The following is a 25,440-nucleotide window of genomic DNA, read 5'->3' on the forward strand; positions in this document are numbered from 1 at the left end:
CTCCAACTCTGATTGAGAACGAGACGCATACATATTACATCAGTCTCACAGAGTTATTACTAAGAAGTTCTCTCTTCTTCAAGAATAACTGAGTAGGTGCTTAGTGGAAGCTCAACAAAGTAGGACTGTTATTATTCCCACTGTTATTCTGGCCTTTGTTTCCGTCTCACATGAAGCATTTTTATAATCTAAAAGACACATCGCAGTGCATTTGTTTACATTAATAACTCAGAAATGTGGCTGTGTGGAGAAAAAATGGTTCAAAAGGGATGATTTACATTTTCCAAAAGCAGCTTGTGATTGATGTTTTATGACTGGAGCTGCACAGTCAGTCTGTGAAGCGCAGTTTGAAGTTTTAGTTTTTGGATTACAATAATGCGATGATAACTTCAGTGAACTATGTTTGTTTTTTTTCCCCTCAGATCTGTCCTGTGGTTCAGAGGTGGTGCATTTGGATTCAGAGAGTTTTACTATTATCAAACAGGGGTCTTACCTTCAACAGGTATTTGGGAGACTTTGAGTACAGCACATGTTGTCGAATAACATGGAAGGAAAGGAAGAGAGAAATGGAAAGACAAGAGGAATCTGAAAATCAGTTTTAAGAGAGGTTTGAGTGTAAAAGCATCATGTGACTTTGTATTTCCTACACAAAGATCAGATTAAAATTAGTCAACATAGGCTGAATATTTTCAGTCATTTAAGAAATGCGATCTTAGAGATATTATTAGCTTGTGAAATTCTACCCCTTAAACAAAGAAAGTCCAGAAATGAATGTGTTAAAGTTCAGAGAGAGAAGCAGTAAGAGCTTTTTCTTTTAAGAAAATTTCCAGCCACTGATGCTGCCAAGACTCAGCTCATACAAACTTAGAGTGAACATGAACAATCAGCATTGCTGGATGCAACAAGAGATTCTACATGAAATATCATGGAAAGAAAACAGTCAAGCCAATGCAGTGATTTAAGCTGATTTAGGAGAATCTGCAAAAGTCATTATTAAAATTTAAAACGCTGCCTGCCAGCGACAAAAACAACAATATTCACTAAGTCTCAGAAACTACTTTTATGATGTAGACACTGAGTGCCAGATGGCGATGCTGTATCACCACAAGCAAGACAGCAAACATAACAGGGTAGTCAATTAATGTGGCTATGCTTCACAGCACAGGTTTTTACTGGGTTTCTTATGGTGCAATGCCTGTGAGCAACAAATAAAAAAAATGTAAAAAAGCATTATGGGGCTTTTTTGCACGTGATGATTCGGGCTACAGCTGAATGCTCACCTTGGTGCGTCCTGAACCGAGCTGTGGTGGGAGAGATCTGGAGGCGGCGGTGACCCTCGCTTTGGACGTCGCCAGATTTCCTGTTGATACACAAGAATGAAGCCAATGGACTTTCATACAGTAATATGAGAAAGCAAATAATATTTGGGAATGAGCCAGCGGCGTTTCAGTAAACACTCTGGGATTGATTTTCTTTTCTTTTTTATTCAACATACAAGAAAAGGTGTATAAAGCGTGCACCACTATGTTGGTGTTCATAGAGCAGGAGAGTATAAAGAAACTAAGCTGAATCCATGGGCTCAGGAGTGCATCTGTGTGCACAGCAGTCCAACAGCCCCACACACAGTGGAAAGGATGTGAACATAGCATATGCAAGACAGTCTGAACATTTCAAAGTTTCTGCACAAGATGTCCAAATGTTTTCTCTGGCTATATCTTCAGAGGCTAAACTGTGATTAATAGCAGTGAAAGAAGCCTTTGAAGCAGGATTGGTGACATCAAAGTCCTAATCCATGGGTGGCAGGATTTTTATAATGAGTGGGAAGTATCTTAACACATTTCAAAGGGTTTACTCCATGAATAAACAATAGCTGCACAGATGTGCCACACACACCTTTAGAAAAATACGTCTGCAGACACAGGAGGCAGCATTACCCGAGCAGCCGTGTATGGCGAGAAGGAAAACCTTTTTAAGTTTTTTTTTAAAGATAAAGCCAAACTGACAGCCCAACAATTGTTCTAGATTTTCTACCGCACACAGACAAACTTCGAAAATGCAAATACGCTCTCGTCTTCCGCGATATCATTTCAAGACTCGCATCGGTTGGTGAGGACATCGTCTGACAGCGAGCCAGAAACTTAAACACCGGATCAGTGCCTGCCTTTTCCCAGAGGACGCTGCACTATCAAAAGTGTATTAGAAGCTTCAATCAAAAGCCGGACTGATCAAAATCAATTTAGGATGGATTAATTAACAGGCAGTGCACTTCTAACTATAGACAAAGGGTGTCCTACTGGTGCCAAAGGGTTTTGCACTGAGCCAAAGCAATGTGCCGTTCATAGCACACATAGATACACACACACAAATATGTGCACACACACTGCTGTAGTCAAAACAACCAAAAACATATGATGTGAGCACTCTTCAAAAGAGTCTTTTAAGCTAGTACTGATGTTGCTTTTAGCTTTTGACAGTTATCTCCCAATTTCTATTTATGCATCTGTTTGTTTATTCTGCTAATAAATCAGGGTTTTTTTGCATCAGGCAACAAACTAAATGCAAGACATTCTGCCATATTAAAATATGCTTTTTATATTTGTTGTAAATACGTTTGGAAAAATAACCAACGGATCCAAACTGGAACCCAAAAATAGAAGAAAGGACAGAGTAAAGCCCGATATGATGGAAATGTGAGCAGTTAATTGCTCATTATGAACACATGTTTGTGAGAAGGTCTTGTGTTTAGGATACCGGGAACAGATTTTACAACCTCAAAGGCCCCTTCGGCAAAACCTACACACATGCACGCACGCACGCACAAAAAGTATGATCTTTGAGAACAGGGGCTGTTAAACTGTGTCGGGTATATTACCAGCACACAGGCAGGGAGGGCCCTGCTCCAATTAGCCCAGAGTAAAGCTGGATGGATTAATTGGAGTGGGTCTTGTGCAAATGAAGTGCGCTCTCTCCTCTCCCCATTAGTGCTGCTGGGCCAGATCATCTGAGCACATTTGTCATGATGAATTAGCGGCTGCGAGTGGAACGGGCTCGTGGAGTGTCACTGTGCTTTTACGCCTCTCACTTCCATGACACCATCAAGAGGAGATGAAGGGGCTGCGCTGCGATGAGAGAAACTATGACAGTTGTACCTAAGCCTTGCAAATGGACACTCGCTGCTTTCTTCATGTATTCCTTGGCGGGTCGTATTAATTCATTCTTCCGGCGGGTTTCATATCCCCTCCTGACTAGATGATTAGAGCATTGGTTAATAGTCAGTATCCTCAAAGATTTCTGCCTCCTGAGACACGAAGCCAAGGGAACACCTGTGATGTCCGGCCTGAAAAGAAGACCTTCTAATTTAGATACAGTAAGGAGCTTGTCTAATGATGTGGATAATAATTATTCAAACACAGAGACGAGCTAGAAAAGGAAGATTTGTTCTTTGAAAGCGGATTCAGCTGAAGAATAGGCTACATGTGTTTTAAGTTACAGATGGAGACAGCCCTTATTCTCGGTCAGAGTTCTCATGATAAAAATAAAACGAAAGGAGAAAAGGAGTGGAAATATAAGAGGTTAATAATTGAAAAGGAGGGCGAGCAGGTGAGGGGAATATTTCCCAGGTCATTCAGACTTGAGAAACAGGTGGAGGAGCGTCCCACTGATCGTTTCTGCTTCACGCATGTTGCTCTTGGCATGGACTACCAGGACGCAAACAGAGAGAGGCAGAGCGGTGTGTGGGGAGTGGGGGGTAGAAAGAGAAGAAAAAAAACCCTTCCTTGGCATCTGTGCGTTCACTTTGAAAATTAAGCCCAGCAAGAATCCTGTAGGAAAAAAAAAGCTCAAGCTGGCAGTTGTATTGGGGTTCTATTGACAAGAATAGTCAATGTGCTCGGGATTAAAAAGCAATCCCGCGTTCAATATGACACCTCCCTACATGCTTTTATGAGTGCCAGTGTGCGCCTTGTACTTCAGAAGCTGTGGATCGAGCTGTCGACACGGGGGACAATCAAAGTTGTAAGAGAGAGCAGCCTTCCTGAGCTGAGTGAGCAGAGCCTTGCTGGATATCTCTACCCGCTCTCCCGCTCTCTTTTTGAAAACATGTGATCTAGAAACTCAACTCAGCAACCAAGCAAATTAGATTAAAGCACCCGTAACCCCCCGCCACCCTACCCACCCTCTATAACCACCACCGTTTATGCCTAGAGATGGCTTCGGGGGCTGTTGATTTAAATGCCATCCACTACTGTCAAAGCAGATCAATCATAAAAAAGCATGGTGTAATTGGCTTTTAGTGACACAACACAGTGTTGCATTTATCAAAGGATGTTGTACCATGTGACTTAGGAGAGCCGGCTTCTTGCTATTGATGTGCAAGGCCCGTCAAAAAAAAAAAAAAAAAAAAATCCCTCTGCTGACTCAAAACATTCCCCAATACTGCGATTAGGAGAGAATTCAAACAAAAGTATTACTTGGTGAGTGTCTCTCCTGCTAGAGAGAATATGTGGAAGTGCAGTGAAAGACGGCAGTGTCTGCCGACTGGGATGAAAAAAGGCAGAGAACAAAGAGCCAAATGTGTCATATCGCTGGGAGAAGCCTGTCACTTCCACACAGGAGGATCTCCTTACATGAAGGGAGACGGAGGGAGATGGCAGAGGATGGGAGAGCTGCAACTGTGGCTTTGTGTGAAGATGTAAAACCAATATGTAAATTGTTCGATATGAACTCCACAGCCCTAAAGATCTTGCAGAGCATATTACGGCATGAGCTTCTTTAGCAACTGCAGCAATTGGCAATATCATAAATGCTCCAGCTGACAAATATTAGACTTCAGATTGTGATGTGACGTGGTAAAACTGACCATTAAAAACAGCTTTTTGCTTTTAAATCTGCAAAATAACTAGGGGAAACAGTTAGGTATGAGATAAATATAATCTAAGGGACATTAAATTATAGTATAAACTTGAAAATAAATGGGAAAAACTCAGACAGGGGATAAATATTTCACATTTGTTCTGAAGGATAGTGCAGGATCTATGATATATCTACTTATTTATTCTGCAAATACAAAGAGGAAAATACAAAGATGCATACAAACTCAGGGAGGGTTTATTTGTTTAGAAGCTGGTAATAAGAAGTCACGAATGCTATGTATTAGGTGCTAATAGCGTCCCCTCCAAAGACGCCATGTAATAGTAAATCTTTATATACAGAAATTATCCCGTGATTAATTTTTTAAATGGTGGCTTGCTAACGAATAATTCAAAATGACACCAAATTACATCAGTGCAGGTCCCGTTCATACCTGTTATTTTTCAGCGTACGGTATAAGATGTTAAAACCTTATCGGTTGAATGAGAATATAGCATGTGTGTGCCTGCGCGGCCCACTATCTGTGAACTCCATCCTCTGACAAAGAACTGGCAGTCTCGATGAGCAGTGTGCATGTGCAGATGTGCTATGCTACAATCAGCAGGGCCAGGCAGCCCTGAGGCCACACACACATGCGCACACACACATGTCCACTGTACTGTGACCGTGGGTTGCCCAAGTCCTGGTAGACCCAAGTGAGCTCTGCCAATTCAAACACTGTGATCCCCCTGATCCGGGAAAGGCCCTGGCTCTGAGGAATTTGTCCATGCAAATACATCCCATTTCCTCTGACAAAACACCACCACATGTCCAAGCCTCAAGGACCCACATTCTGCAAGGCTCAAGTGCCCTCCCTATTCACCGCCTGGGAACTTTTTACTTTCTGAGGCCTTCACACTTCCCTGCTACCCTTCAATCCTGAACTGCGTCGACAGTCGGGACATCACATTCTCCAATTGCGGTCGCTTGTTTTACAGTCGACAGAAACCAAAAAGTTAAATTGTCTGATTTATAGGTATTGTGTCCTCACTGCAGTGTGACATGTGCATCACCACAAACATTAACCTCCAGTGCATTCATGCACAATATGTGTAGTCCAAAACCCCAGATCCAGCATTTCGCTTTCATCTCTGCATCCAGGCTGCTGCAGGTCTACGATGGTGTCCCCTAGTGGTGACACACTGAGGGGGCGGCCCAGACAGTGAAACCACCCTGGTGTAAAACAGATTTCCATCAGATCGCCCCAGATAATGGTAATTTCACAGATAACAGAGAATCCATAATGTGGAGTAAAATGCAAATTAAATCTCCCCACAAATTTTACCCCGAAGAATAGATTTATAATTTTCTCATGCGTTACTGTATCTCACTTAAACAGTGCTCCATCTTTTCCGGCACGATAAGCCCGAGCATAGCTCTTTATCTAACGAGATGATCTGCGGGTCCACAAGCTGCAATATGAAAATCGGACCTCTGACTCTGAAATTAAAAAAGATCTGTGTAAGCACGGTGTTTCTAAAAGAATCTTAACCATTTCAGGAGGAAAACGTTCAAAAGTCAGGACAGACACAAACACAGTTGAAAAGAAAAAAGGAAATAAAGAAGCTTTCAGGACTGCAGCAGTAAACACTGCAGCACATCTTAGTTTCTATTCAGTGCCTTTGTGCACTGAAATTAAGTGTTCACTGAATTGGGTTTTATAGAGTGTACTTTTCTGAAGCTCGTAATTGCAGAAAGGAAGTGGCTGAAGGCTCCCTCGTGCACAGCCAGCAATTGAAGTTTACAGACACGCTGCACAGATTTCTACAGGAGTCTCAGCTTAGGTGCCTTTTGTGAATCGAAGCTCCGTCTAATGCCACTGGGAGAGAAAGCAGGCATTTACAGGTGCCTAAAAAAAGGAAGTGAATCACATAAAGTGGCTTAGCTGAAATAAAAGTAGGAAGTGGGAATCTGATAATATAAAACATCTATTAGCATTTCAGCTAAATCAAGTGACCAGGAGGGCCCCAGCCACAGCTAATGACAAGCACATTACTCTACCTTCATTTAACCAACAGAAAAGAGGTGGGAAGAGTTGCTTTTGTGTTCTCTAAATACTCTTTTTTCATCCCCTGGGTATTTAGAAACCTTATCATAAAAATATCCCACTGCACCCACAATCTGTAGATAGCATTCAGCAGAGGGAAACCAAGAGGGACAGCTTAGTGAAAATAAAAACAGAGCGCCATGCGGAGAGCTGAGCCTCTCAAGAGATAATGGAGACTGCAGATTTATCCGAGCACGGCACGCAGAGGCTTGAAATGAAGGGGGGCTGGGGGGAGGGGGGGGGCAAGCAGATGCCTGGGAGTCGCGTCTTAAAGAAACCCACTTACCTGAACATTTATGGGAAGAGTAGGCAGCAGCACTATTCACTGAGTGATATAGTCCCGCAATTGTTAACAAAAGGAAAGTTTCTATTTCCTCTGTGGCTAGTGGTTAGTTGCTGAGATTTTCTAAATAGCATTATATCATACCTGTTTTAGTTAAGGGGCTGGAAAACAGCTGCTGCAAAAGTTTGTTCTCTGACGTCCTCAACACCACAACAATGTCTGCAGGGAGAGTGTCTCTGTTTTTCTCCAAAAAGCCATTCACATTGTACATTACCTGTTGAGTAGGACATGAGAAATACACGTATGTGTAACAGTCAATTTACATTTTCTGAATCTGAACTGTCATCACTCTATGATAAGGCTGAAATATATATATATATATATATATACACACATATATATATATACACACATATATATATATACACACACACATCTTATGTGAGGGTAGAAAGATCCCAGAGAAAACTGATGTTCCTTTTAACCACAGAAAAACCACAGGTGTGAGCAATAAAAATACTGATGGCTGAAATCCATTTGAGGTTCAGTTGCCGGTGTTGTGCATGCTGCTTCTGCCAAACTGTCAAAGCTTACTGGAATACAGATGTTTTTAGAAACACCTGCGTTTTTCCTCAGTGACATGCGATAGGTTTGCTGTGCCGCTATCCAGTCCTGGATTTATGAAAAATTCCAATAACACAGTTAACACAGCTTGGTGATTCCCAAAGAGCTATTAGCTGAAAGCTTGGCATATCTCGGCATGGTGTGCAGTATGTCATTAAAAAATCTGAGGAAACTGAACAACTAAAGGACAAAGGAAGAAGTAGCAGCACTAAAAAATGTCTAGCAGATGAACAGTATCTGAAAGTCATGGCCTTAAGAAATAGGAAGAAATCTACTGTTTGCTGAACCCTCGTCAAAAATGGTTTCCCAGCGAAGGAGGGCTGTCAAGAAGCCATTCTTAAAGAAGGGAAACAGGAAAAAAGGGCTGAGGCCTATCCTAGCTGTCATGAGTTGACAGGCAGGGTTTCTAATCCGTCACAGGGATAACACAGAGAAACAGACAACCATTCACATTCACCCCTTTGGCCAAATTAGAATCACCAGTTACCTACACAGGCAGATCTTTGTAGTATGGAAGCTCGGGTACCCAGAGAGAATCTATGCAGGTGCAGGGAAAGAGGGTAGACTCATTGTAGGGAGCCCCAGCTGGGTGGTAGATTTGAACCCAGGACCTTGTTGCTATGAGGCTCCAGTCCTAACCACTGCTGCACTGTGCCACTCTTCATATGTTCGCATGTCTCATATTATAATCCACTCAAAAAAGTGTCTCTTTTCACGTTTTCTTCATATAAGATATTTATAAGAAATAAGTATGAAAAAAGTTAACATTATGAGAAAATGTAAAGGATCAACTAAGATTTTGTTTCCTATTTTTCTCTATATGGGATGTAATAATTTTGTAAAGAATTTGTTCAAATTCTGAGTCACAACAAACCTAATCAGACCCCAAAACAGATGTAGAGAAAAATCCTTCCATAAAGTATGCAGATGTTTTTCAAATACTCAAAGTAAAGGCATAATCAGAATAGAAGGTTTTACCAAGCATTTCAAAGGCCTGAACACTGGTTTACATATGCTCACACCCATCATCATCAAGGCAGTAGATTGTTAGTTAAACACATCCAATGAAGTATCTGATACCTGTCCGGCATAGTGCTGAATTCCAAAACAAAGCTCCACTCGTTTTGGTATCCAAAAATATTTGCAGCGCAAATTGTCCTCAAACTTATCTGTAAAGAAGACATGAAGACGTGAAGGCTCGTTATGCATTGATCTGTGAACTCTTATATAACTGAGTTATTTTATGTGCTACATCTCAGCATGTTTGCAACTGTAGTTCCAATCTTACCCACTAGGGTCTGGTCGGTGGCCTGAGGGAAGCGGCTCTCTTCATCCAGCAGGGACAGCAGACCCATGGGCTTCTGCAGAAACATGTCCAGAATGGGCCTATTGTCCTCATACTCCACCAGGCTGGCATCAACTTCCTCGCTCTGGTATTCCATCTAATTAGAACCAGTGAATGCAGAATAATAATCTAGTTATGGTTTCCCTAAATGACCCAATTAAACAATCTAGGCTAAATATGCAATGTGCATGTGTGGTTTAAAAAAAAAAAAAAAAAGAGTTTCTAATCAAGCAAACCACACACTTGCAGCCAGCTGTGTGTGTCTACGGCTGAAGTTTACAGCGTAATCGAGTCTTTTACTGAATGCATAAAACAGAACAGCTCCAAACCAACAAATAGAGCCACTTACTTATTCATAATTTATTTCAATGTGCAAATAACCCAGAGTCAAATCACATTATTGCATCTATTTAATTTCAGATCAAAAAGTTGTTTTAAATATATATTTTACTAATAAAGTGGAACCAATGGATCTAAACCATCCTCATGTTTAAATCATTAAGTCAGAATAATCAGTTTCTGTGTACAGCAAGACTGAAGACATCCACACACAAAATAAAGATCCCTTTTCCACAGAGCATTAGCCCTACATCAGGGGAGGATGTTTTCCACAAGCTAAAGGCCTTTTTTTCAGAGATCACTGCTATAATTAATCTGAACGGGGAAAATGTAGCTTCCAATAACATTTCTGGTCCTGGAGAGAGCTAAAAATGTGAATGTAAATGAAAGTGCAGAGGCTATTATTAGTCCATATGCCGTGCAGAGTTTGGCCTCAATAAATAATAGTTAGAATAGAAATGCACACTGAGCTAACTAATGAGAAAATGTGCCACATCACTAAACTGAGCCACTTTTCTTGAGTTCTCCTTAAAAAGGACTGTTGCAAAGTTACTTCAAACAAAAGGGTTTCTGATTGATGTCAATTCATCTCCATCGAGGAAAAAAGGCTTTTCGCACTTCAGGGTAAACAGCTTCATTAAATCAATTAGGAGAGAAATTTGGGGTGACTTGTAGGAAAAATTAATATTGGGAGCTTTTCTGCATTGGTAGCTGTGTAAACACCAAATTTATTTAAGTGACTAATTTCCATAATAGTGTTTTAAATGGAATATTCTCTGCATATTTTGTGTTATTCTTTCACCCCAAACACATTACAGTGGTATCTTCTACTTTGTGCATTAGAGCGGATCATTTAAAACCTATTTATGCATGAAGAACTCACCTGTTCGAGAGCAAATATGTGCTGGTTGAAATAAAACTGAATCTGCTCGTTTGCGATGTTGATGCACAATTGCTCAAACGAGTTCTTCTTGAAGTTTTCAAATCCAAAGATGTCCAGGATTCCCACATTCATGCCGCTCTCTACGGCACTTCAAAGGAAAAAAAGGGGGACAAACAAACTTATTCTTCTATGCGATGGAACAAGCAAATCCCCAGCAGCCATATTAATTGATAAAACTTTAATGATAATCCAAGTTCCACTCAAATACGGAGTCTGGTCTGGATGGCCTAGTCTGACGAGAAATCATAAACACCGTCTTTGAAAAAGTCAGATCTTCTTAAATGGCTTTTATTTCAGTCTCTATTGATTTAACCTCCAGTTATTTTCAATGTCTGCACTAACAATACTCACTTCTGCAACACAGCATAGAGATTTATGATCCTGTATTTTATATTCAGTGCTTGGAGCTGCTACTTTCATGATCAGTCATTACCCACAGTATGTAGAGGTCACCTTTAACCAGTGCTACCAGGTTATTAATGGCAATAAGGAAACGGCTAAGATGACTGGAATGCAGACGGGTACTCTGGCTTCATCTCTGAGAGACGACTCCTTGACAGTCAATGCTCATATTTATGAAGGAATTCTTTTGGATCAATGAAAAAGCTCTTTGCAGTCTCTCTGAAGTCTTTTTAATCATCTGAACATTATTTTCTCTGCACGCAACTCTGTATCAAAAATTTATTAAAACTTTTTCTTTTTTTTTGCTCTCCTTTTACTTGTCTTGTGCTTTCCCATTGATATTCTCCTCTTCATGTTTGCATCTACCTCTGCAGACTTCCAGATAGGTCATCAGAGCTTTGCAGAAACTGAGTGATCCACCCCAAGAAATTACAGAAAAGACAAAAACAGTGGGCATGCAAACAAATTGTTCATCACTAGCACGCACTGACCAGACATTCATGTCAGGCTGCAGGAGTGAGTTGATGCGATTCACTATCCAGCTGAACAGGCGTCCGTACAACGCCTTGGACATGGCGTCTCGGACATCGGCGGCTTTGTCCACGGTGTTGGAGCGGATGATGGTTTCGCCCCTCGTGACCACACACTGAGAGGTAAGTGCTTCCTGGAGCTCCTCGGGTCCAATGCTGAGGAGAGACGCAGCTGAGAAAAAGGCGAGACAGTCAATCAGTTTCACAGGGAAGAGATTGCTGCATCTTATCACAATACCATAATAACAAACTATAACATGGTTATACTGCAGATATTTAAAGTGGAAAGTGGAAAGATTCCCTTTTCTCAAATTCTACAACATCACCTCAAATCAACAGCTCAATGATCCCAAACACACATCTAAACTGTTTTGGGGATGGATAACAATTTGTGGACTTTATTTAAAAGCCAGCTGAGCTCTACCAAATCTCCCAACAAGAGTGGTCAAATATCCAAGCTTGCTGATCAAGGTGCAGCTTGCTAAGGGGCATTTAACCAAATATTAGTGAGAGGTAATGTATATGTCTGAGCCTATATGCATACTTTTGACCATGTGTGGTTTAGAGAATATCCAAGATATATTCAAACTCACACTACACCCCAAGTTCTTGTTTTTAAAGCAACTAAAGATGTACAATCCTGTTTTTTTTGCAGCCAGTGATTAACTTCCTAAAACACTTCAGGTCGTACAAGTTTATGGGAAGTACTGATGACTTTTTCGTGTCAGTCACCGATGACCATTTTTTATTTACAGTCTATGCTTACAACACACATTGCCTAACATCTCACCGTTCTCTAAGGCCTCTGAGTTAGGCACTTCACTAATATCGGTCTGATGCTGGGATGTGATGGAAGCAAATTCAATATTTCCAGTATTCAAAATTGCTGAGAGAATTTTGTAAGCAGAGTCGACCTCCTAAAAACAAGATATCAAAAGAAAATTGTTACATATTACGTATTTTATATATTACAGCTCTCAATAGATCTGTGCCCAAACATTGCATATCTGATTGCTTGAGTGTTTAGTACCTCTTCTGTAAAGCCGATATTTCGGAAGCACTCCTGAATGGCATCAAACTGCTCTTTATATTGTTTCCTTGACACAATGTCTTGCATCACTTTGCAGTGCTGACTGTCAATGTACCTGCAGATTCATGTTATGACAGTCAAATTAGTTTCCACATTGTGAGGAGCAAATGATGGGATTATTTGCATCACAAACCTGGGAGGTGTCCCATCTGGCAGCCTGTAAGTCTTCAGCTCATCTTGTTGGTAAAGGCCGGCATATATGTAATAGAATATGTGGAAATTTTCCTCCCCTCTGAAGGAAAAACAAGCAGAAGTTAAATGAATTACTCAAATCCAACCGCAGGAAGGAAAAAAGCAAGGGCAGTGCATACAGAGCCTGTTTGATGACCCTCGACTTCTCCAGCAGGTATTCAGATATCTTGGCCCCAATAACTGCTCCTGTGGGCGTGAACTTCATCTCCAGGTACTTGCCGAAGCGACTTGAGTTGTCATTGATTGCCGTGCAAGCGTTTCCAAAGGCCTCGACGAGAGGGTTAACCTGCAAAATCTTCTCACGGAGTGTCCGATTGTTTGCCTGACAGCAACAAAATAATTATTTCATGAACTCTGGTAGATTTTTAAGATAGCTACTTGATATAACTACTTCATAAACTAAGTCTGGTATTAACAAGTTAGAAATGATGATGAAAAATAGTGACCAAAGAGCTACTATGCAGTACCTTTCCCAGGAAAGTAAGATGCTGAACAATTAAATGAGCACTTTCTGTTTTCCCAGCACCGCTTTCTCCACTAATGATGATACACTAAACAAACGAGACAACAGTTCATCAAGCGGGAACACTGACATCATATACCATAATTTTTTCATATGTTATTTACCAACATTTCCTTGCTCTTTTGCTTTTGTGCAAAAGTTTCCAAATCGACATGAAAATAACTGATTGTAATTCAAAGAAATTGCTCTAAAGCATTTGTAAAACCTACAGTGCTTTTTACAAAATAATTCTCATTATTATTCTATCAGTTTTAGGATTGCACAGTACAATGCTTCAACCTATTCAGTCACTTTTCTGGAAGATACCTGGTCTTTGCAGAATGTCACCATGCCTTGGTAAGCTGCATCTGCAGTAGCAAAGATGTGTGGAGGGTTGTCAGCTCGCTTTACGCCATGGTACAGCTTAGAGAACTAAAAGGGGCATAAAAGTATTCATGAAGACTTATTTTTATTACGGCTTTGAAGAAATTAACAGCTTGGAGAAGACAAAACTCTGCAGCGTCACATAATATCAATATTGGATATCCAGTGAAGAGAAAATTTGAGGAAAAATGCATGCAAAGTTGCTGACTATGCATTAGAGATGTTTAGAGTAATTTAAAAGATTAAAAATAGTTGATTTAAACTGATTGAGCAGAAAATTAATTTTTAAAAATCTGATTTGGGGGCCAGATTGTTGCACTAACTAATATGACAATTGCCATAATAGTTACTGTTACTGTGAACAAAAACAAAATAATAATAATAACAATAACTAGCCCTACAAATATAGTATCCACTAAAACAGAACCTGCATCATGACTGGCATCCATTCATCATTTCCACTGTGTTTGTAAAAAAACACAAAAACGATTTGTGACTGATGTGTTACCGACCTGAGGAGAGTAGATGCTGAGATTCTGGAAAGGATTGAGAGCGATGAGGATGTCACCGACGTAAGTGTACACCTGCAGCTCATCATACCTCTTGTGGAGATGGCTGATGATTGTCTCCTGCAGAAAAGAAAACACACACATGCAGCCTAAAATCAACAACTTTTCAGCTTGGGCTGATCAATGCATGACGAGATAAACACATAAAATCCTACCTCGTCTAAGAACTCCAGGTTCACCAGATCATCATCAGGACAGCTCTCTATTATGAGGGTTTTACGAGTATTGATCCGGACGTGCCTGTATGAAGTCAAGGACACGAGATGCCTTTTAAGCCTGTAAAGTGACCACTAAATGAGAAACAGTAGTGTGACTGGCTGAATGTAATACCCAGTCACTTCCACATTTTTCACGAGGCCCTTCAAGCTTTCCCAGGGGACAAAACCCCTATTATCACAGGATGTGGTTGCACTTTATTCATGTTTTGACCTATCACTCTCCAAAGAGCCCCCGTGGACAGAGGTCAACAAACCTCCAGCTGGCTCCATGAAAACCTCAGGGGAAACCACAGAGTGTGAGAAAGAGAGTAAAACAGAGCGGTGCTTATGACTGCCTACTGCTTTGTGTGCTGTATGTGTATATGCACAACACAGAGTGGACATTTTGACATTTCTATAAAAGGAATGCATCACAAATCTTAGCATGACTACCAATAATAGTTGCTTAGGACAACATGAATGTAGTCAATTCCACAGAGAAGAGACTGACATCAGCCAAACCTAACAGCCATAAAATTTTGACCATTTTTATCAGCGTAATATGGTTTAGTGGAGTCAATAATCCCATATACTACCATGAATCCAGACTCCAATAGTTAAGTCTGCATACAAAGCCTTTTACAAGTGAGTAACTACCAGTACTAGCTAGTCAATCTAGCCCTTTGCTGAGCTTAACCCACTTTGTTCCAATAAAGACTTCAGTGTGAAAATCTTGCTGGGAGCCGTTTGTAGCAACATCCAGTCAAAGGCCATCTACAGTCTAAACAGAAAGTCAATAAAGTGTCACAAATTTGAAGATAACTGCCAAAAATAGTTGCTTAAGAAAGCATAAAAAAAATCAAACTTACAATCTTTCTTAAATTTAGGTATTTATTTTGGTATTACTTTTTTGTTACTATATACTAGTACTGATAATAAATTTCAGCAATCAAATATTTATATTGTGCTAATAATATAAATATTCACTGTCCAGCCTCCTATGATAACCTTTTTATAACACACCAAATCACTGAAGGTTCTATTATAACATCATGTTGCACAGCAACCACACCATTGGGCTAAAAGGACCCATTTCCTTATGTACATATATGACACTTAAGCTCTGTAATGTTTTAATTTCACAACAGTAACATCTGCTTTAGTAAATACCAATACACTCATTTTGTTATGCATCTCCAAATTGTATTTGCATTTCCATATAATAAATTACACTAATTGTCACATTACCTTGTGAAATCAAGGTTACTGTATTTGTAGACCATATCAAGATTTTAATATTAGAAAAATATTTGTATATTTGTACTTTAAGGCAAAGGCATTTAAAGCTACTAGAATGAGTCTAGCTGGAAAAAAATTCCAGCATGTTATTTACACGTATAGGTAATTGTGAAATCCTCTTTGACCATGTGATTTTATATTTAATTGAACAAAATCTTTCATACCAATTTTTCATTATATATACTTGAATGGGGTGGAAAGTGTGTGGCTGAAGGGGGAAGCAGTGCATTTATATCTAAAAAACATCTAACACCCCTAGTTTTTATTTACTTTGTTTTTTTTATTTTTGCTTTTGTAAGTGTGATTAAGTACATCAGTTTATTAGCAGCACGACAGACTAAACAATACTGCAGCATGCACTTCTATAAATAACCAGTAGCTTTGTGGTTGGTACAACACAGGGAGCAATATTGCATTTTGGATAGCGTTAACATTTCTTTCACCACTTTTGTTTCCAGAGTTATTAACGTTCCAAACAAGAAAAAAAAAAGTAAATACAATTAAAAATTAATTTGACAGATTTTTTCTTTCTTTCTTTCTTTTTTTTTTTTAGAAACCACAATAATAATATTGCCGATTGTGGATTATTGTAATGTACTCAGCAAAATCATATAGTAATGCTGAGATAGCCATAACATATCTTAACCTAACCAGTCCAGTATTAGTATCATGACATTTTCACTTGTCTATGCTATTTTTTGCAACATGCAGCTGAAAGCCGTCCCAGTTTTCAAACAATATTAATAAGCATTTAATCAAGTGTCAGGTCAGATAAGTGGGCCATATTTAATTTCACTTCTTTGACTCGTAAGCCTGAAGAGCTTATGATAAAACAGGGTTAAGCAACAGTAACAAGTAATCTCTAAACGTGGACTAGTTAGGTTGCATTGTGCAACCTATTTTAATGCTTGGTGGTTTGGGGCTTCAACAAAATCAGAATCAGAATACTTTATTAATCCCGAAGGAATTAATAAAGTATTCTGATTCTGAAGCACAAACAATTGTTTTTTTCTTTTCTTTTGTCACATTTGTAACATGCATCCATATTCCATTATAATAAATATACAATCATAAGACTAGCTCGAAATATAAATTCAAGCTTCAGGTTAGGAGCTTTTTCCTCATCTACTTTTTGAATTAATTCTCTATTCTGAATATAGTGTAAATGCAACAGCACAGAAATATGCTCAGTATGTGGTCCCTATAAAGTCAATCCCCGTCATCATGTCCCTTAGAGAAAAACTTGAGACCTCTAGCGTCTCACTCGCTCCTGCTTTGAAGTAAATCACACTATTCCACCTACGGCAGCTACTTTTAAGTTCTCTATGTCTTTATTCTTATCTGGAGTCATTGTTTGCTGATCTGTGGCATGAGAGACTAAACCAGGCGAGCCCAGTTCTCGCCCTACAAGCTCCTAATCCCATTATCCACTTTCACTGTGGACAGGAATTCGGGATCAGGCTCAGGCACAGACTCTGCACACTCCCGGGAGTAAACAGAGCTGGCACAACATCAAGACTCTCAGTCAAGGGCAGGTTCAGCAAACTCCTTTATAATGAAGATTAAGCAATGCCAAAGTCAGTATTTCTCCAGTAAACAGGAGACTTTCTGCTCTGTCGCTTGCTGCCATGTGAGTGTCAGGGTGAAGATTTAACTTTCAAGATGTGCCTTTTCATATGGCTGCGTTCATTTTTTACACACATAAGGAGGTTGTAAGGTAGTTGCTATTTTAATTAATGAAGAAAATAAATAATTAGCTCATTAAAAGTGAACAAGCTGTAATGCTGCCATGTCACCTATTTCTGGGTGCAAATCTATATTTAATTATTCCATCATTGGGTTAATTGGTTGGAGAAGTGATGTGTACTAAGCACATCCACTGGACTAATTGGACTTATTAATCTAAGGTTACTCAGCACAATAACTCCTTCTGAATTAGTCACACTGCCCTTACTTCTCTTTAATCACATACTGTAATTTCCATCACTCTGTTTCATTTTCATTTCTGTGCTGGAGTGTAAGAAGATGAGACCCTGCCCCCTACTGGACAGAAAAAATATCAGCACACAATCAATGCCTATCAGTGAAACAGATCTTCAACATCCAAATGAACTAATACAGTTTGCATCTTTACTATTTCATAACAGGGAAATTTAAAAAAAAACAAAACATAAGATTTGGGATACTTACTTGGATTTGGTTTTGCAGCCTATTTGTTGCTGCTCTTGGATGAGAGCTGCTAACTGCTGACGGAGAGCTATGTCCTTGCCATGGGCCTGCTTGATAAAGGGATGCTCCAGAAGGTGGGTCACAGATGGACGTGCCTCAAAATCCTTTATCAGACACCTTAAAGCAACAAAATATCACAGTTACCTCTAAAACCCTCAGACAGACAAACTGTCCTTCATCAGTCTATAAATCAGAGTGAATTAAACAGTTAACTGCAGTCACCTGAACATTGCGGGGAGCTGATTTGTCTGGATCAACTGTGAGTGATACTCATACCAGTGCGGTGCCACTTGCAAGTGTTTTTAAGCGTGGGTCACTAATCGATCCTTCTCCGAGGACCACATGGTCACTATCACCATGGCCCCAAGTCCAAACAAGCCCTGCTGTGGCACAGCGGCAGGTCCTATCTGTGATGTGCAGTATTTGCCAGCAAGTGATGTCACTTTGTGATACAGGCCTGCCTGCAGCAACCCTTCAGCCACTGATGTCAGTTTGCTGATACAAACGCTCTTCTAATATTGACTCTTCAGTGCCACACACACACACACACACTGAAACACCCGCAGAACACATTTGGCTTCACCCTCTGACAGTTTTAATATATTGCTAGACTGGAAATCACTACCCGAGTGCCATGATACATCTACCAGACATCCAGATTCGTGCTGTTCGTTTACAGCCAAAGACTTAAAAGATTCTGAACACCAACAATTGCACTCAGAGGAAAGATAGGAGTAAAAACACTGATCTAGCTTCTAACACCAAATCTACACTGAAATTCTGTTTCTTTTATCAGTTTAGGCTCAGAAAGTTAATTCCATGAATTCATTAGCGTCAGAACATTAAGTGGAGGTTGCTGCTATTAGCAAGGTTGTGCTGCTGGGAGACTGAAAGGCAGGCCACTTTGTCATAGGAGTCAGTTCTTTGGCTGCACAAGTGCAGACACCGGTGATGGATTTATTATCCCCCCCACCCTCCGCCTCAGTTTCCTCCTTGCATACACACACACGCACAACAAGCCTGACAGGACTGTCAGAGGGTTCACAAACAGCCTGCAAAGCTTGATAACATTGTCCAGCCTCCTCACATTGAACTCTGGTGGGCTTTGTTTGAGGAGATTAACTTTGATATGATATCACACAATCCATTAACCCAGATTACAGAGCTGCAATCCAAAGAGTAGCCAATAAAAACCAGGACAATGACATTGTAAAAAAGTAATATCTGTACTGTGTGCTGATTTAAGGAGAAATATGCCTCCTGACCAATCAAAAACTGAAGTGATAAAAAAAAATCCAACAGGCCTTTGAGGTAGATGACGTCTGCTTGCTTTTCCACCAACGCAATCAGAAACCATCCCTACACAAATAACCCTCCAAACAAATTGAATTTATTTTCTCATTACGGTTAAGGCCTGCACGCCTCTCTGCAGTAGATATTAGGGTTGTATTTTCTAGGCCTCCACTACAAGCCACCGCTGACATTATTAGCTTTGCACAGTGTAGGAAATGATAAGTTATCCGGCCCTCAGATAGCACTGATAACTCAGGTGAATTAGTTTGTTCCTCTGTGGCAGATTTATACAAAAGAAAGTCAATGAATAGAAAGAGAGGTTGATAGAATCGGGCAATAAAATATCAATTTCAGTTCCCTCTATATTTACATGCACATTCCCCCCTGATGTACAGATCTGTCTCCATATATGTTTTATAGTTTCACATACTCATTGCACTACTAAAATAGTAATGCAAAAAAAAAAAAAGGGAATTTGTCTTAGTATTTGTCTTATGTGTGGAGGCACTGACCTGGTATTTTTTATTTGTTTATTTGGATTCCCATTAGGGTAAGGGCAGCTGATCATTTAGGGGTCTCCATTAAAAACACACATCAACACGTTTCAGAACAACGTTAATAAAACACTAAAAATAATAAAAGCAAACAAAAAACAAAACGAAAACAGATTTATGAGAGTCACGTCTAAATTAAATTTCAGAGGTCATGTTTTAGTGACCTCTTCAATTAATTCTGTTTTTTTGTTATCTGTCTGTAGAAAACAGCTCTCATCATAAAATTATCTGAAGGTCCACCTGACCAGCACTCACTGGGTGTATCACATAATTATGACAAAAACAAGCCCAGCTTTTCTTTCAGTATACTCTGTGCATGAACAGATGACTGGTGACATAAAAAACTGCCATATGTGAAAACTAATAACTAATGAATTAATAATTATTCAATTAATTATCCACAGTTTTTATTGCTTTGTACATTTGACCTTTTCTTATTTGAAGTTTCCTCTTTTATTTGAGGCAATGTAATGAAAGTATTATATTTAAAATTATTATTTTTATTTTTTTTTCCAGGGACATTTAATGTTTAACATTCTTCATGAACATATTTTGAAAGGTAGTATTACTTTATCCAGTAAATGTAAATCTATACAATTTTACAGACTTAGGTGTATGTCAAGTTCTTCTTGTAAATCTATGGCTTTAATCTCAGACCTTTATTGAGATATTGAGATATTTATTGGACAGTGGAGAGAAGACTGAAAAGCTGGGAGAGACAACAGGAGGGAAGACACACAGTATAAGGCCACGCAGTGGATTCAAACCATGTCCTCTGCAGTAGCCTCACAGCAAACAATCTGCCTACTGAACCCACTGAGCTTTACCAGCACCCAAGCTGAGAAATTCTCAGAATGATTATGAGCTCAGTATTTGTTATAGTATCAATGGCACTAATATGACATATGATATGATAATGTAGATCACCCATAGTTCTGAGATACAGTATTTTTAGGTTGCCTTGGTACTCACAGCCTCTTTAAGGTCACCTCAAAGATCTTCAGTGGAATTTAAAAGGTTAATTCATAAGCTACAGCTTGTATTTCAAAGCTGAAGCCCACTGTGGATCATAATCCTGCTGTGAGAGCAGATGTTGTCTCAGTTTCACTTTTATGACATAGCAGATAACAGTAAAAATTGTCTGTTCTTGAAATGCTGCTTCTTTTTTCTCCTTAATACCGTTTGTGCTGTGGATAGAAGTCTGAGCTTCTGTCCACAGCACCTTTTTTCCCCAATCAATTCCTGTAATGCTTCTATTTGTTTCTTGTCACCATAAATCAGAAAATTCTGTAATTTCCCGCAGGAGGCCCAAAAATTAAATGTTTTAATTAAGATCACTTTTCTACAACATCTTGACTGTAAGATGACAAAGGCTGACAGGCTGAAGTTAGAGGAGACTTACTGGCTGATGAAATGGCTGAAACTCCTGCTCCACTCTTCAGGATGTCGTAATGTGGGTGAGGGATTTCTGAAACACAAATCAAAACAACTTTAAAAAAAACAAAAGCTAAGGAGATATTAAAGGAAATTCGCATTAAATGAGTATTGCTGTAAATGACCAAGATTGTCAGCATGTCTCTTGAATCATTTGACAAATGACGGCTGACAGAGTGCGACCATCAGACTCCTCTGAGAGTCTGATGGTCCGAGGACAAGCTGATCGGGGTCCAGGTCTGTGGCAGCCAGAGAAAAAGTGACAAATGATAACTGCTCCTCCACTGTCTGGCAGGAAGCATCTGCCATTGGGAGCCAAAATTATGGGAGCTAGTTATACCTCTGTCAGCAGCATTTACGGAGGCCATCCATAATGAGCCTAACACTTTTCAAGTGCGCACGATGACAGGAAGCAGGTCTGTATGAGGAGCCAAGGCTGGAAAGAGCCAGAGTACAGTCATCTTCACCAGGAGCCGTCAGCCTGACAGCCGGAGGCCGAGCTTTCTGTCACTGTCAGGCAAACAGTGACACACCTGGTCAATGCATTTACTGACTGTGTTAATTAGATCGCACATGCTGCTCTAGAAAGCTGCCAGACAAGCAGAGCAAAGAGGGGAAAACACAGTTTGAATTAAAAATGAAAACAGTTTAGTTTATGACAAACGCGGCATATGTTTAATATCTTTTTTTAAAGATACAAGGGCGAGGGGGGTGTTAGGGCACAAAATCTGTCATTTTCTACAGCACTAAGTTAGTCGAGTCTTTGATAAGAATTCAGACAGGCAATCCTTTCCAAAGTGCAGATCAAAGCCAGTAACTGACTGCCTCAATGCAACCTCTAATATGAGCCCGAAGACACGTTCTCGCCTTGATGTTGTACCATACTGCTTATACGTTACGTAGTCAATATAGCAGCGCACTGCTGATAACACTGTCAAGAGCGCTCATTGTGCTTAGCGAACTCAGGCTGCATTTTTTCCTTCAGTTTTTGCGAGTACTGCCAGCTCGTATTGTAAACAAGAATGGCTTATTCAAATTTTGGACCAGGCAGAGCTCGTACTGTCAGGCTCGAGTCAAATCGAGGCAAAACCAGAGAGGTGTCAACAACCCCTGACAGCTGTAGCAAGACAAAAATAAAGTCAGTAAAATGTCTGAATATGATACTAGATATGCATAATTTTTAAGTCCTGTATTTACCATAGGACATAAAATATTACAATTTTTATTCAAGGAGAAACTTAAGAAGTACTTTAAGCCTCTCCATAGTCTATTCTCCAGCCTGGACACACAATGCAGACATTGCAAACAGCACGTGTGATTACAGTCAACATCGTCATTATAAAACCTGACCATTCTTCAGCATCTGAAACAAGCAGTGACACCCTTTAAATTTCACAAATCAACTAAAGCCACACTTAAGGTTTCAGTACCTTACACACTGCTGTTGTATTCTCCAGCTTGCAGTACATACTGCAGAGGGCATTAAGCAGAGACACAGTGGCCTTTATATAAGCTTAACAAAGAAGGAGTACCAGGGCCCCAAATAAAGACTTATTCAGCGAATGGAGCACATACTTAAAATTTTGGCTCATCCATCACTGCCGCCACAGCACCAGTACTTCTTTGAGCATACATGCATGAACACTGAGAAACTACAGCTACATTTATCATGTCCTTGGTAGCTACATCACCAGTGCTCCAGTCCAGGATAGCACAGAGAGACGGTAAGATAACTGCATCAAAGGTGGAGATATGAGAAGCCTTTAATCGTGATTGGAAAGTCATCCAACCAGACAGTGATTTCCTGTCAGGGATCGTCAATGTCAGATAATGGGAAATCTGGAACATTAAGTGTACAATTACTTCCCTACACTGACTTTTTTTTCCTACATAAAATGCCAATATAGAAAAATCAAGGCGATGTGGCAGGTTTTTTACAGCAACAATGAGCGATTTGATAAAACATCGGTGAGGTACACGGTTTCAAAATTCAGCATTATTTCTGCCATTCTTCTGTGACAGAAAATGTGGCAGGTTTTCAACCCTGATCATCCACATGTAAAATGTTTCATTTTTGCTGGTGGATGAGGGATTTTGAGCCAAGAAAGGAACTAAGGATGGATGCGTTTTCTCTCAGTCTTAGCTCCATAACCTGGTAAATGTTCATCAGCAGTTATTGCAATAAAAAAATAGCATTTAAAACAAATCCTAAAAACAGCCTTAGGCACAGATCATTGTCATAACAAGCTACGAGGCTACCAAAGTCTGGACCTTTTAAATAATACAGTAAAAATTTGTACAAATCACTTGGACAGTCTGACAACCTAGATGGCTTTTATTTTGAAAAGACTTTAGGAAAAATTGGAGAATTGTTGGCCTCTGTTTTGGCGTTTAGGAGGTCAGGTCAATGCATAACTCATGAGGAATCCTAATTGGTGAATCAGAGGCACAGCAAGCCATTGAGTAAGCAATTTTCTCCCTTGTGGTATTTTAATTTCAGGGGAAGGAATAATCCGTATTTTGACATTTTGTTTTATTTCATTGTTTTATACAAACAACACTCTTCGTTCATATTTTTATAGACACGGTTGCTCCTGCAAAAGAGGGAAGCTGTACAAAATAAATTCCTTTATAGCTTTCAAAATTTCTGGGTTTGATTGTGTTGCAGCTTTAGGACCTAGTCTCTACAGAAGAATGGCCTTTTCTACTGGGGCACAGTTTGAGGAATAAGGAACCTCACTAATTTCTAACCACTGGTTACAGCACAGGGCACATACATGCTAACATTTCTATATCAACCAGCAACCTTCAGGACTGAAAAATGAAGCCAAGCTAAAGTGCCAAATCTGCAGTTCCTTCAATGGCCACTCGAGGCAGGCTGCAAACACGAGTCAATCCCCATACACTCCTGTGCTAAAAGACCAGAATTCAGCAATTTCCCATAATACTGCAAAAAACAATAAGTTATTCTTTAATGGAGAATTTCTCAAAGATTGTTTGATGGACTCTGCCGTATTCCCTGAGAAAAAAGAAGCAGTGAACCGTGACAAGATGGATCGAGGACATTGTGGGAAATCTGTCAAGAGTAGCTGTGAGACAGGCTGAATGCATGACTCAAATGCATGACTCTTGAGACAAGGCTTAACCTTAAATAGTGGCTTTAATGGAGAAATTGCTACAAAAAATTACAATATGAAACTCGGATAACTCTGGAACCAGGAAGTAATCTATATAGCAGGGATGGGATCCATAACACTCGGGGAACATGGCCATAAACAAAGTGTGCAATTCTGACTTTTCTCCCTGGCTCTGGACGAGAGCTGTTATGTCCATGGTATATGCCAACTACTAATCTGTGTACATGAGGTTACAGAGGAGATGGCAGCAATGCAATCAGTGAAAGGGACCACAACAGAGAGTGATTTGTTCACACAGGCAAATGTATGCTTGGATAGGCTGAGGCTAAAATGGGAAAATATGGAAATATTGATTAATTAGCTGTTGGGGTTTTACTTTACCTAGTCCACATTTTTATAGATATACTGGTAACCTGTCCAGAGTGTACCCCACCTCTTGCCCTATGACAGCTACAATAACCTCCATCTCCCTTGAACATTTACAAAAAAAATAAAACTAATATTGAGTTTAACTTATTGCTGCCGCCAACCACAACAGTTCCAGTTCCTCATGTGGACCTCTCGTTTCTATCTGTGGTGGCTTTCAAAGTTTGTTTTTTTAAATGAATATTTGGCAAATAACCAGGTTTATGCTGCACTTTCGGTGAGTAAAATAGCGATAGTAATACTAGTATATCCTGCTTTATTAGCAGGTGTCTGTTTCTGTGCGCTACACCCACGCAGCTTATGAATGCAGCTTCTTGATCGAGCTTGCTAACATCAGCTGCTGAATTAGCACTCCATCCTCTGGTCTAAATATGGCATTGTTTCCCATATTTAGACGACCAGCATGGTGGCAGAAAAAAGCGCTGACACCAAGGCTTCAAAATATGGTGTCCTGAAAGCAATAGGGGACACCACTTCTGTTGACATCTGTTCTGCTGCACACACACTATAACACTCAACAGCGCACGAGTCTGGATATCTTTCCTTCAGCTGCATGATTGTGTTAGCCTTTGTTGCCTCTGACAAGCCATCATTTACTTTTATTCTGCTTGTCCTGGTCATACTCAGACACATACATGTACTATCTAATATGTAGCTAATATCGACAGGGGTAACGCTGAATAAACACAACCTTGGACACACACTTTGGTTCG

General features: G+C 39.9%; 1 protein-coding gene across 4 annotated transcripts in view; it reads right to left on the minus strand.

Moving 5' to 3' along the window:
- The window catches only part of myo3b (myosin IIIB), a 71,791-nt gene that overhangs the window by 29,935 nt on the left and 16,416 nt on the right, over positions 1-25,440 (minus strand). For 3 of the 4 annotated variants that reach the window (XM_085134801.1, XM_085134805.1, XM_085134802.1), the window contains 17 exons: positions 21,133-21,198; positions 17,845-18,000; positions 14,314-14,398; positions 14,102-14,218; positions 13,533-13,637; positions 13,171-13,254; positions 12,823-13,025; positions 12,645-12,743; positions 12,452-12,566; positions 12,212-12,338; positions 11,383-11,593; positions 10,430-10,577; positions 9,151-9,304; positions 8,943-9,031; positions 7,383-7,512; positions 1,281-1,360; positions 494-514 (listed from right to left, as the gene is read on the minus strand). In XM_085134801.1, the coding sequence (XP_084990927.1) occupies positions 494-514; positions 1,281-1,360; positions 7,383-7,512; positions 8,943-9,031; positions 9,151-9,304; positions 10,430-10,577; positions 11,383-11,593; positions 12,212-12,338; positions 12,452-12,566; positions 12,645-12,743; positions 12,823-13,025; positions 13,171-13,254; positions 13,533-13,637; positions 14,102-14,218; positions 14,314-14,398; positions 17,845-18,000; positions 21,133-21,198 (1,990 nt within the window). The remainder of the gene's footprint in view (positions 1-493; positions 515-1,280; positions 1,361-7,382; positions 7,513-8,942; positions 9,032-9,150; positions 9,305-10,429; positions 10,578-11,382; positions 11,594-12,211; positions 12,339-12,451; positions 12,567-12,644; positions 12,744-12,822; positions 13,026-13,170; positions 13,255-13,532; positions 13,638-14,101; positions 14,219-14,313; positions 14,399-17,844; positions 18,001-21,132; positions 21,199-25,440) is intronic. The other variant, XM_085134803.1, reaches the window with a different exon arrangement.

Source organism: Neolamprologus multifasciatus, chromosome 16 (assembly GCF_963576455.1).
Source record: "Neolamprologus multifasciatus chromosome 16, fNeoMul1.2, whole genome shotgun sequence".
NCBI lineage: Eukaryota > Metazoa > Chordata > Actinopteri > Cichliformes > Cichlidae > Neolamprologus > Neolamprologus multifasciatus.